The sequence below is a fragment of the Hyla sarda genome, chromosome 5 (assembly GCF_029499605.1).
Source record: "Hyla sarda isolate aHylSar1 chromosome 5, aHylSar1.hap1, whole genome shotgun sequence".
NCBI lineage: Eukaryota > Metazoa > Chordata > Amphibia > Anura > Hylidae > Hyla > Hyla sarda.
The window spans coordinates 37,658,455-37,671,356 of record NC_079193.1 but is presented as its reverse complement, the minus strand read 5'-3'; the positions used below and the strand labels follow the sequence as shown (position 1 = coordinate 37,671,356).

General features: G+C 41.3%; 1 protein-coding gene across 1 annotated transcript in view; it reads right to left on the bottom strand.

Moving 5' to 3' along the window:
* SPAG6 (sperm associated antigen 6) overlaps positions 1-12,902 on the bottom strand; it is a 161,758-nt gene that overhangs the window by 110,842 nt on the left and 38,014 nt on the right. The window contains exon 3 of the mRNA XM_056519273.1: positions 10,609-10,775. Within this exon, the coding sequence (XP_056375248.1) occupies positions 10,609-10,775 (167 nt within the window). The remainder of the gene's footprint in view (positions 1-10,608; positions 10,776-12,902) is intronic.

Here is a 12,902-nt window from a genome sequence, read left to right as displayed (position 1 = left end):
CCAGACCTCAGTGTTTCCTGTCCCCATATAGAACTTGGCATCAACTTTATGATCAGCACTGATAAAGTCTTTTAGGGTAATGCCACACATAGTGTACACGCAGCGTATTTTATGCTGTGTAATTCAGATTTGAAATACGCTATGTCTTTCTGTGATAGCAAAGTCTACAAGAGAAATAATAAACTTACCGTATATACTCGAGTATTAGCCGTTCCGAATATAAGCAGAGGCCCCTAATTTCACCCCAAAAACCAGGAAAAAACTATTGACTCGAGTATAAGCCTAGGGTGGGAAATACATCACCCCCCCGGTCATCATCCCGCCCTCCTCTGTCATCATCTCGACTGCCACTGTCATCATCCAGACCCCTCCCTCTCATCCCTCCTGTCATCATCCAGACCCCCCTCATTCCCCCCCCCCATCATACAGATCCCCCTTGCCCCCATATCATTATCCAGATCCCCCTCATACCCCCCTGTCATCATCCAGACCCCCCTCTCTTTTTCTCTACTCACCTCCCCAGTTGCAGCTCTGTCGGTCCTTCCCTAGCAGCCGTCCAACGTCGCTGCAGGGACCGTCCGAATTCTAGTGGGGAGGGTGAGCCGGTTTGGGTCATCCATCTTGACCGAGAGGCCCTCTTCTCCGCTGCGGGCTGGCCTCGGACTAGTGACGCTGCATTGCCGCTGCCGCATAGGGATGCCCCTGACGTCATGGACGTCTGCTGCGCACGGACGTCCTTGCACGGCATTGTCAATGCAGCGTCACTAGTCCAGGGCCGGCCCCGAGTGGAGAAGAGGGCCTCCTGGTCAAGATGGATGGCCCAGAACGGCTCACCCTCCCCACTGCATAGATGGGCGACGATGGACGGCCTGGCCCATCCCCTCGCCACCCCCACCGGTATGCCTGCGATTTTTTATTTTTCCCATCACTCGAGTATAAGCCAAGGGGGACGTTTTCGACACAAAAAAATGGTGCTGAAAAACTCTGCTTATACTCGAGTATATACGGTACGTAGATTCTGCTAGCACTGAAACACGCATAAAAATGTGCTGCGTATACGCTACATGTGACCCCCACCTTTAAAGAAACCCTGGAATTACATATTCTAACCATGCTTTGTCTCTCTACAATAAGTGTATTCATACGTAAAAGTATCCTGTGCATATTTGATGTGCAACTTTAATGTAAACTAAATGATTGAACCCAGCATCAAATCTGCAGCTTCTATTCCTGTCCATCAAATATGCAGCAGATCCTGTACGTGTGAACATACCCTAAAGAGGTTTCCATGATAGCTGTACTTTTAACATAGAAAGATCAGTTCTCATAAAACTCTTGGCAGGAATACACCGCAACATGCACCAGTGCACAAATGTGCATGCATCACCTAACTCCGGTTATTTTCTTACTTGCAAAAATAAAGGAAGAAGAGAGAATTTATGAAGTTACTAGAGAAGACATAAATAGAAAATGCATTTCAACAAAAATTTGGATTGATACACAAATGTAATAACATATTTAATAAAAATAAAAATTGCTAAATGCTACAGAACATCCCAAGTCTGAGGCAAGACTAATCTCTGAGCCCAAAAGAGCTAAAGGAGACAAGTGAAAACACATTTAAGAAGGTGCTTAAGGTGGCGATACCCAAGGGATGGTCGCTGCGGATTGCTTCTACATCGGGATTGTACTCTGCTGGCAAGAAGCATGATAAAAACACCTCGGGGTAAGACTGCTGATACCTTTTCTATGAAACACATCCTCCTCTCAGGACCACAGTTTTCTTTTAAGAGTAAGTGCTAGCAGGCAGGAATGCCAGGGACAACACCAACTAGGGCCCCGGTTTCTGAGGTGATGAAGAAATGAAAATGTATGTATGACTTACCCTGTTTATGTACATAGTAAACACTTCACATAACAGATACGGTATATTAACCTCTTAAGGACGCGGGGATTTTCCATTTTTGCATTCTTGTTTTATCCTCCTTGCCATAACGCTTTCAATTTTCCACCTATAAAGCCATATGAGGGCTTGTGCATCACCAGTTGTAATTTTCTTTGGGGGGGGGGGGGGGGGGGGTTTCATTTTGATGCAGAGCACTGTAGGTCCATACGATTACAATTTGTATAGGTTTTATTTTAGTTAACCACTTTTGAAAAAGTATAACTCTGTATACAGGGCCGTATGTGCAGTGATCTATAGTTTTTATTGGTGCTATTTTTTATTTTTATTTTTTTACGGGACTTTTATGTTCTGCATCCTGCGTGAGGGGTTAAAGGGAAGGTATCGGCAAGAATTTCTAAATCAGTTTAAATTTTCTGTCATTTTTATGTCATTTTTAGTACATTAGTAGCAGGCTGTGTGGGCATAGACAAAAAATGGACAGGAACTGATCATTCAAACTAATGGGATTCAATTATAAAAAATAAAAAAAATTAAAATAAAAAGTGCCATCTGTTATTTATATTATTTAACCCCTTAACGACGCAGGACGTAAATGTACGTCCTGGTGAGCTGGTACTTAACGCACCAGGACGTACATTTATGTCCTAAGCATAACCGCGAGCATCGGAGAGATGCCCAGATCATGCGCGGCAGGTTCCGGCTGCTGACGGACATCTGCGATCCCGCGGATGTCCTCCATTAACCCCTCAGATGCCGTGATCAATACAGATCACGGCATCTGCAGCATCACAGTCGCTAAAATGTATGATCGGATCGCCCGCAGTGCTGCCACGGCGATCCGATCATCCAGCATGGCAGATGGAGGTCCCCTCACCTGCCTCCCCGGCGTCTTCTGCTCTGATCTGCCTTCCCGCAGACCAGAGCAGAAGATGACCGATAACCCTGATCAGTGCTATGTCCTATACATAGCACTGAACAGGATTAGCAATCGAATGATTGGTATAAATAGTCCCCTATGGGGACTATTAAAGTGTAAAATTAAAAAGGAAAAAAAGGAAAAAGATAAAGGAAAAAAAATGTGAAAAACCCAATAAAAAAAAAAAACGTAAATTGTCCCATTTTCCCTATTTCACCCCCAAAAAGTGTTAAAAAATGTTTTATACACATATTTGGTATCGCCGCGTGCATAAATATCTGAACTATTAAAATAAAATGTTAATGATACCGTACGGTGAACGGTGTGAACATAAAAAAAAAAAAAAAAAAAGTCCATAATAGCTGCTTTTTTAGAACATTTTATTCCCAAAAAAATTAATAAAAAATGGATTAAAAGTTTTATATAAGCAAATATGGTATCAATAAAACGTCCAGATCACAGCGCAAAAAATGAGCCCTCATACGGCCACTTATACGGAAAAGTGAAAAAGTTATAGGTGTTCAAAATAGGGGGATTTTAAACGTACAGTGAAACAGTAATAGAAAAGTATGTTATCATGGGTATCATTTTAATCGTATTGACCCAAAGAATAAAGAACACATGTCATTTTTACCGTAAATTGTACGGCGTGAAAATGAAACCTTCCAAAATTAGCGAAATTGCGGTTTTCTTTTTAATTTCCCCACACAAATAGTATTTTTTTGGTTGCACCATACATTTTATGGTAAAGTGAGTGATGGCATTACAACGGACAACTGGTCGCGCAAACAATAAGCCCTCATACTAGTCTGTGGATGAAAATATAAAAGAGTTATGATTTTTTGAAGGCGAGGAGGAAAAAACAAAAACATTAATCATTGTGCGACAAAATTGAAAAAAAAACGCCGTTTTGTAACTTTTGGGGGCTTCCGTTTCTACGTAGTAAATTTTTCGGTAAAAATGACACCTTATCTTTATTCTGTAGGTCCATACGATTAAAATCATAACTACATGCAGGAAAATGAATACGTTTAAAATTGTCATCTTCTGACCCCTATAACTTTTTTATTTTTCCGTGTATGGGGCGGTATGAGGGCTCATTTTTTGCGCCGTGATTTGAAGTTTTTAACGGTACCATTTTTGCATTGATAGGACATATTTTTTGCGCGCACGCCATTGACCGAGCGGTTTAATTAATTATATATTTTTATAATTCGGACATTTCCGCACGCGGCGATACCACATATATTTATTTTTATTTACACTGTGTTTTTTTTTTATGGGAAAAGGGGGGGTGATTCAAACTTTTAATAGGGGAGGGGTTAAATGATATTCATTCACTTTTTTTTTTTCACTTTTTTTTGCAGTGTTATAGGTCCCATAGGGACCTATAACACTGCACACACTGATCATCATTGATCACTGGTTTCTCATAGGAAACCAGTGATCAACGATTCTGCCGCATGACTGCTCATGCCTGGATCTCAGGCACTGAGCAGTCATTCGGCGATCGGACAGCGAGGAGGCAGGTAGGGGCCCTCCCGCTGTCCTGTAAGCTGTTCGGGATGCCGCTATTTCGCAGCGGCTATCCCGAACAGCCCACTGAGTTAACCGGCAGCTTTCACTTTCAGTTTTAGCCGCTCAGCTCTGAGCGCGCGGCTAAAGGGTTATTAGCGCGCGGTGCCGCGATCAGCGCTGCGCGCTATTAGCGGCGGGTCCCGGCTTCGCTATGACGCCGGGCCCGCCGTGATATGATGCGGGGTTACCGTGTAACCCCGCGTTATATCAGGTGAGCAGGACCAAGGACGTACCAGTACGTCCTTGGTCCTTAAGGGGTTAAGGCCCAAATGAGTCCTTAAGGGGTGAATCCATTATTATCCAAACCTAATATGGGCAAATTTATGGTTTCATAAAACCTGCACAAAACTGCATTGTCTAAGAACACCACACGTACCTTGCTTGCTGCATTTTTTATGCTTGAAAATAAGGTAATGGCATAGAATGTCGTTAACAAGTTTTGCGCATGGAATCCATGTTCATACACTGCCTTACAGCTACACATTTAGTTTGGAGGTTTTTTTTACACTACAAAAAAAAAATTGCCCTCTCTTTTTTCTCTTCCAGGTTGCTATTTTTGGGGCTATTTTACATAAATCGTGTATATTAGTATACCGTAGCTTTTTTTCACATATGTTTTTCTGCAACAAGACATGTAATTCTTAAAGGGGTTATCCAGGAAAAAAACTTTTTTTTTTATATATCAACTGGCTCCAGAAAGTTAAACAGATTTGTAAATTACTTCTATTAAAAAATCTTAATCCTTTCAGTACTTATGAGCTACTGAAGTTGAGTTGTTCTTTTCTGTCTAGGTGCTCTCTGATGACACGTGTCTCGGGAACCGCCCAGAGTAGAAGCAAATCCCCATAGTAAACCTCTTCTACTCTGTGCAGTTCCTGAGACAGGCAGGGATGTCAGCAGAGAGCACTGTTGCCAGACAGAAAAGAACAACTCAACTTCAGCAGCTGATTATTATTGGAAGGATAAAGATTTTTTAATAGAAGTAATTTACAAAATCTGTTTAACTTTCTGGAGCCAATTGATAGATATATATATATATATATATATATATATATATATATATAAAATAAAGTTTTTTCCCTGGAATACTCCTTTAAATCATGTGACTTAAAGGGGTACTCCGCCCTTAGACATCTTATCCCCTATCCAAAGCCATAGAATTTCATTGAGGGTTGCACCATAGTTGGGAAACACTGCTCTACACGAATGCCGGGTGCAGCAGGAAGATCGCGGGAGTCCCCAGCCGCTGGACCCCCGCGATCAGACATTTTATCCCCTAGTACCCCCTAGTATCCCCTAAGGGTGGAGCACCCCTTTAAGGATTTCTATTGAAGAACTGGAGGGGAGGGGGGCAGAAAACACTCCAACATATATGTATACCTGCATTTTTTCTGACATTTTTCCACCTATTGAGATCCTCAATTTCTTTAGAAAAATGCCACAGCCAGAGCACAATGACATTTAGAAAAAATCCACTTGGCCAAAAAAAAGTCCTTAAAGGGTTAAAAAAAATAAATGTTTTTTTAAATACTACGATGCCACAAACATAAGGCGTTTCCTATTGCCTTCCTGCTAACATCAGGCCATAGGGCGTGGAGGCCATGGAAAATGAGCATGTAGAGGTGTCCAGGCCATGCCTCTTTGACTCCTTAAAGGGGTACTCCGCTGCTCTGTGTTTGGAACAAACTGTTCCGAACGCTGGAATCGGGAGCTCGTGATGTCATAGCCCCGCCTCCTCAATGCAAGTCTATGGGAGGGGGCGTGACAGCTGTCACACTCCCTCCCATAGACTTGGATTGAGGGGGCAGGGCTATGACATCACGAGCTCCCGGCGCCAGCACCAGAGTTCGGGGGAAAAAAAAATGTTTTCTACTACAGCACATATGGTAATATTACACAGGTATTGTTGCTATAATTGAAAGAAATGCTATACGCACATCACAGCAGTTTACTAGCCAATTCCTGGATGATAGATTTCTTTAAGCTATAAGATGTTACACCGAACTTATTATTTATGTATAAACACAAATATATTTATTCTGGCTCATTGCATTCATTATGGCTTTTAATATTAGTAACAGTGAGTATATTGTAGAGGCAACCAACAAATATTTCATAAGGCTACACAGCTCCCCACCAGGACTGGTAAATGACTGTACACTCCGGCACGACTCTGTGTATTCTAATTCAATTTAGTTTTGTCAATTCTGTTTTCGTGGATTAAACTTTTGAGAGACCTTTTCTGTGTCTGAAATAGTTGTTTTAAATAAACAAGCAGCTGCCTTTTCTGGGTTAAGTATCTCTATTATCTAGCAGACTGTCATTTAGGCTCTATTCATCGATATACACATGAATTATTTATGCAAACCCAAGTATTCAAAGCCGCACTTCAATACAATGGGGGTATTTCCAACACAGAAGCCAAGAAAAGGGAGGCTGAAGGCAGGCCCAGGGGAGGTTGCCAGGCAGGCCTAGGGGTGGCTTAAGGAGCCCAGTGAGAGGATGGCCTAGACTGAGATCTTTATTAAGGCAAATAGTTAAAGGGTATTTCAGGATTTTTTTTTATTTGACTATGCTACAGGGGCTGTAAAGTTAGTGTAGTTCATAATATAGTGTCTGTACCTGTGTGTGATGGTTTTCTCACAATTCTTATGTGATTTTCACCCCAATATTTATTTATAGCAGCATCCAAAATGACTTTTGTCTCGGATTTTCCCAGCTTGCAATGTGGCCGAGACCTGACTCGGTAGTCAGCTGATGACCGGGAACCTTGTCTGCTTCAATGGGTGGAGCGATCGCTTGGTGGGAGAGAGATCAATCTGCAACTAATGTCACAGCTGTAGGCACCCTGATTGAAAACCACAGGTCTTTTGAACGCATGCAGCTAATTTATGTTTCAATGGGTGGGGTGGCTGATGTGTGGGAGGGAGGAAAATGGAATTATGGGATTTGTAGTGGAAAAAAAGAAAAAAGTCAAACAGGAAATACCAGTTCACAAAAAGCTAGCCACAGTGTTATGGCAACCTCACAATATAGCCATTTAGCCCCCAGACAAGCACAGATCCTTCCTAAGCATGTCCATTACTGCCTGCCAGGTACGTACTAAAATCACCTTATGGTGGAAAACCCCTTTAATACCACATAATTGTTTGCCTCTTATCTGAAGGCTTATATACTGCACCCCACTGCTGAGCAGAGATACTACTGCTAAACCTTCATTCATGCATCGTCACTCAGTGGTTTACTTATAAATCATAAACTTGGTCAATTATGTTTTTCGTTTATATGGTGTCCTTAACACCTGCTGTATCAATATTGTGACCACTCACATCAGTGTCTGTCCCCATAAGGGATCATATTCTACTTTCCAAATTATTAAAACCTCTCAAACGGAGGTTAGTGTTTAGTTCATGCCCTTAAAGTGTACCTGTCAATATAAAAAGACTTTGGACATGTCCTAGGGACATGCCAAATGTTTTGATCAGTTGAGGTCTGAGTGTTCAGACCCCTGACCAATAATGAGCCCACTTCTCTTCCTGCTCTGTGTCTATGTGACCAGGATGACCCCACAGGCTAAGTTCACATTACATAATTTCTAGCTGGAGATTCCAAGTGCGGCCACCACCGACCAAATCAGTCGGCACTAAGACCGTGCATGCATCCGTACCCATAGATGGCAATGTATTCCAGGTAGATTCCGCTGATAGAATGAGCAAGATTATTCTTTCGATGATAGAAATTCTGCAAAGTCCACTGAGCAGCAAAATCCAATTGCCAGCAATGGGGTCTGCTGCACCGAAATTTACAAGTGGAAGTTTAAGGCAGAATTTTACTAGGAAATTCCATAGTGTGCACTGTGCTACTGCTGCACCACATTTTTCAAGTAAAATTTCAAAGCGGAATTCCACTCAGAAATGTTGTAGTGTGAACCTAGTCATAGGTTTAGGTAATAGTCCATCCAGGTTATTTAAGTGCACCCTATAAGGTCTTTCTTTCTTATATTATGGGCTTGTACTATAAAGGAAGCCTTCTAGCTGGCAACCCTAGTACAGACTTTGCATTGGGGCCCAACATCTTCATGTTACATCTCTAGTTGTTCTGCACACAGCAAGTTATATAAATATATAATAAAATACAATATATACATACAGTCATGGCCGTAAATTTTGGAACCCCTGACATTTTTCTAGAAAATGAAGTATTTCTCACAGAAAAGGATTGCAGTAACATGTTTTGCTATACACATGTTTATTTCCTTTGTGTGTATTGGAACTAAACAAAAAAGGAGCAAAAAAAGCAAATTGGACATAATGTCACACCAAACTCCAAAAAATGGGCTGGACAAAATTATTGGCACCCTTTAAAAATTGTGGAAAAATGAGATTGCTTCAAGCATGTGATGCTCCTTTAAACTCACCTGGGGCAAGTAACAGGTGCGGGCAATATAAAAATCACATCTGAAAGCAGATAAGTTAATTTAGTCTTTGCATTGTGTGTCTGTGTGTGCCACACTAAGCATGGACAACAGAAAGAGGATAAGAGAACTGAGAACTTGAAAATCAAAATTGTGGAAAAATATCAACAATCTTAAGGTTACAAGTCCATCTCCAGAGATATAGATTTGCCTTTGTCCACAGTGCGCAACATTATCAAGAAGTTTGCAACCCATGGCACTGTAGCTAATCTCCCTGGGCATGGACGGAAGAGAAAAATTGATGAAAGGTGTCAAAGCAGGATAGTCTGGATGGTGGATAAGCAGCCCCAAACAAGTTCCAAAGATATTCAAGCTGTCCTGCAGGCTCAGGGAGCATCAGTGTCAGCATGAACTATCCATCAACATTTAAATGAAATTAAACGCTATGGCAGGAGATCCAGGAGGACCCCACTGCCGACACAGAGACAAAAAACCAAGACTACATTTTGCCAAAATGAACTTGAGTAAGCCAAAATCCTTCTGGGAAAAAGTCTAGTGGACAGATGAGACCAAGACAGAGCTTTTTAGTAAAGCACATCATTCTACTGTTTACCGAAAACGGAATGAGGCCTACAAAAAAAGAACACAGTACTTACAGTGAAATATGGTGGAGGTTCAACGATGTTTTGGGATTGTTTTGCTGCCTCTGGCATTGGGTGCCTTGAATGTACAAGGCATCATGAAATCTGAGGATTACCAAAAGATTTTGGGTCACACTGTACAGTCCAGTGTCAGACAGCTGGGTTTGCATCCGAGATCTTGGGTCTTCCAGCAGGACAATGACCCCAAACATACATCAAAAAGCACCCAGAAATGGATGGCAACAAAGCGATGGAGAGTTCTGAAGTGGCAGCAATGAGTCCAGATCTAAATCCCATTGAACACCAGTGGAGAGATCTTAAAATTGCTGTTGGGAAAAGGCGCCTTCCAATAAGAGAGACCTGGAGCAGTTTGCAAAGGAAGAGTGGTCCAAGATTCCGGCTGAGAGGTGTAAGAAGCTTATGGTTATAGGAAGTGACTGATTTCAGTTATTTTTTCCAAAGGGTGTGCAACCAAATATTAAGTTAAGGGTGCCAATAATTTTGTCCAGATCATTTCTGGAGTTTGGTGTGACATTTTGTCCAATTAGCTTTTTTTCCTCCCTTTTTTGGTTTAGTTCCAATACACACAAAGGGAATAAACATGTGTAGAGCAAAACATGTGTTACTGCAATCCTTTTCTGTGAGAAATTTCAGGGGGGCCAACATTTACGACCATGACTGTACATTTTTTAGAAAATAAATTATTTCCTGGATCAATATCCCTGCTCATTCTAGGCTAAGGAGTCCAGGACTCCTAAGCAAAAAAATGTGCAACAATTAAGATCAATAAATTTCAACTCATTCGGAATGTTTTTTGGGCAAAATTTTGTAAAACTCGTCTCGGCTCCTCCTGCTCTTAAACAGGACTACAGATTGAGCGGCATGTACATACATAAGAGGCTCACTAAAGACTCCTAAATTGTATATCTGGCAGATAATGAAAGAAAGTCTTCTCCTCCATGGGGGAGGTCTAATAATAAAAATATATATATTAAGTGATATATAAAGTGATATTTCATTGTTATTTTATATATATCATTGACAGAAATGTTTTCACCTTTGTCATTTGTTTCTTATAAATCCCATTAGGTCACGTCTTAATTTATGTCACACGGAAATAACGTTTTTTAAAGGCTGTAAAGTATTTACTTACGTTCTGCTCGGCCAGAGAGTACACGAGCTGCGGAAGAATGTCTCCTTTAACAACGGCTTCTGCCAGATCATCATTATAATTGGCGAGTCTCCCAAGAGCCAAAGCAGAGGTCTGCTGGATAGTTGGGACCACATCCAAAAGAAGGGGCCGCAGTAGAGACATAACGCCTAAGTCACAGGAGAAAATGAAAAGAACAAAAATTTAAAGTGACAACAGCCTAATCCCTGTGGAAAATAATATTCCTTATGTAATGACTGTTCTTATTATTTCATATCATGTGATCATTATCTCAATATCATTCATATACCAGTGTGTGACACAACATAGATACAGATGAGCAGAAGAAAACAACTATTTCCTAAAAGTACAGAATTTTACCCTAATGCTATGTTCACATGGAGGAATTATAATATATATAATAGAAATAATATAATAGAAGTAAAATGGACAGCATGTTACAGAGGTTGTAGAAAATCCAGATCACATTGCTATACAAAAATCCAAGGAGATTTAAAAGGGGTACTCTGGTGGAAAACAAATGTTTTCAAATCAACTGGTGCCAGAAAATTACACAGATTTGTAAATGACTTCTATTTAAAAAAAATCTTAATCCTTCCAGTACTTATCAGCTGCAGAGGAAGTTGTGTAGCTCTTTTCAGTCTGACCACAGTGCTCTCAGTGTTGTCAAGAACTGTCCAGAGTAGGAGCAAATCCCCAAAGAAAAAGTCTCCTGCTCGGGACAGTTCCTGACACGAACATAGGTGGCAGCAGAGAGCGCTGTGGTCAGACTCGAAATAACTTTACAACTTCCTCTTGTAGTATACAGCAGATGATAAGTACTGGAGGATTAAGATTTTTAAATAGAAGTACTTTACAAATCTGTATAACTTTCTGGCACCAGTTGATTTGAAAACATTTGATTTCCACTGGAGTACCCCTTTAAAGTGTAATGGATATTTTGACATGTTGCACAGAAATGTCAGAAATGTAGATGGGTCAGGGTCTCAATCTTAGGACCCCATCCAATCATTAGATACAACCAGGGGAAGCACACAACTGTGTTCTCCACTCCCCCACCTTGCTGCTTGATCTGACCGGGACTCCGACCAATCTAAACTTTAGACATGTTGGTGCGACATGTCAAATGTTTATTTAAATGAGAGTAACGTTTTAAAGGGTATGACATGTGGTACCATTTGTGGATCTGCGTCTCATGCGTATATGTAAACAAAGAAAAAAAGAGAAGGCCCAAGGAGGCGCCCAGTGCATTACCCTAAATAATGAATCAAACCCCACATGGAGTGGGGACAAGTGGAGGGTCTGATAAATGGCCGCTCACCTGGAGCGTATATTAGATACGCATGTAACCTCAATCTGAGATGATAGTGAAGGAATCAGTGCAGGCCCGCAGGTCTTCAGGATGGGTCCAGAGGGAGATCCTGTTGGCGAACTTGATAGTACGAAAAAATGACCTTTAGCCAGGCGCTCGGGGATCCAAAGAGATCTCACAACCAACTCATGGAAGCGAATATAAGTTCAAGCTTTATTGGTATACAACAACGCGTTTCGGGGTTAGAATACCCCTTCTTCAGATTGACAAATCTGTTAATCTGAAGAAGGGGTATGCTAACCCCGAAACGCGTTGTTGTATACCAATAAAGCTTGAACTTATATTCACTTCCATGACTTGGTTGTGAGATCTCTTTGGATCCCCGAGCACCTGGCTAAAGGTCATTTTTTCGTACTATCAAGTTCATGTGTATATGTACAGAGACCATGACGGCATCAACAAATACAGTTTTGCTACTTTATTGAATACAGAAAGATTCTTGCAAGTAGCTTCAATGTACTGTATAAATGCAGCATAAGGGCTCATTCACACGGGCGGATTTTTTTGTGAGGTCGCATCGGGTGTTTTACTGAGAGTTTGAATGGGGGCAGGCACTTCGCAGCAGATGTTCGCGCAGACGCCATTAAAGTCTATGTAATCTGCTGCAGATAGAAGACTACTGGTCTTAAACTGTGGCCCTCCAGATGTTGCAAAACTTCAACTTCCAGCATGTTCGGACAGCCAACGGCTGTCCGGGCATGCTGGAAGTTGAAGTTTTGCAACATCTGGAGGGCCACAGTTTGAGACTACTGCTGTAAACCCACCCATGTGAACGTAACCTTACGGTAGATCCAAACACAGCACAGATTTTAGCTGCAAAATTCTGCATCAAACCTTATAGTACACATCATGCAGAATTTTATTCCTTAGTATGACTGCACCTCAATCTTTCACCAAATCCAAT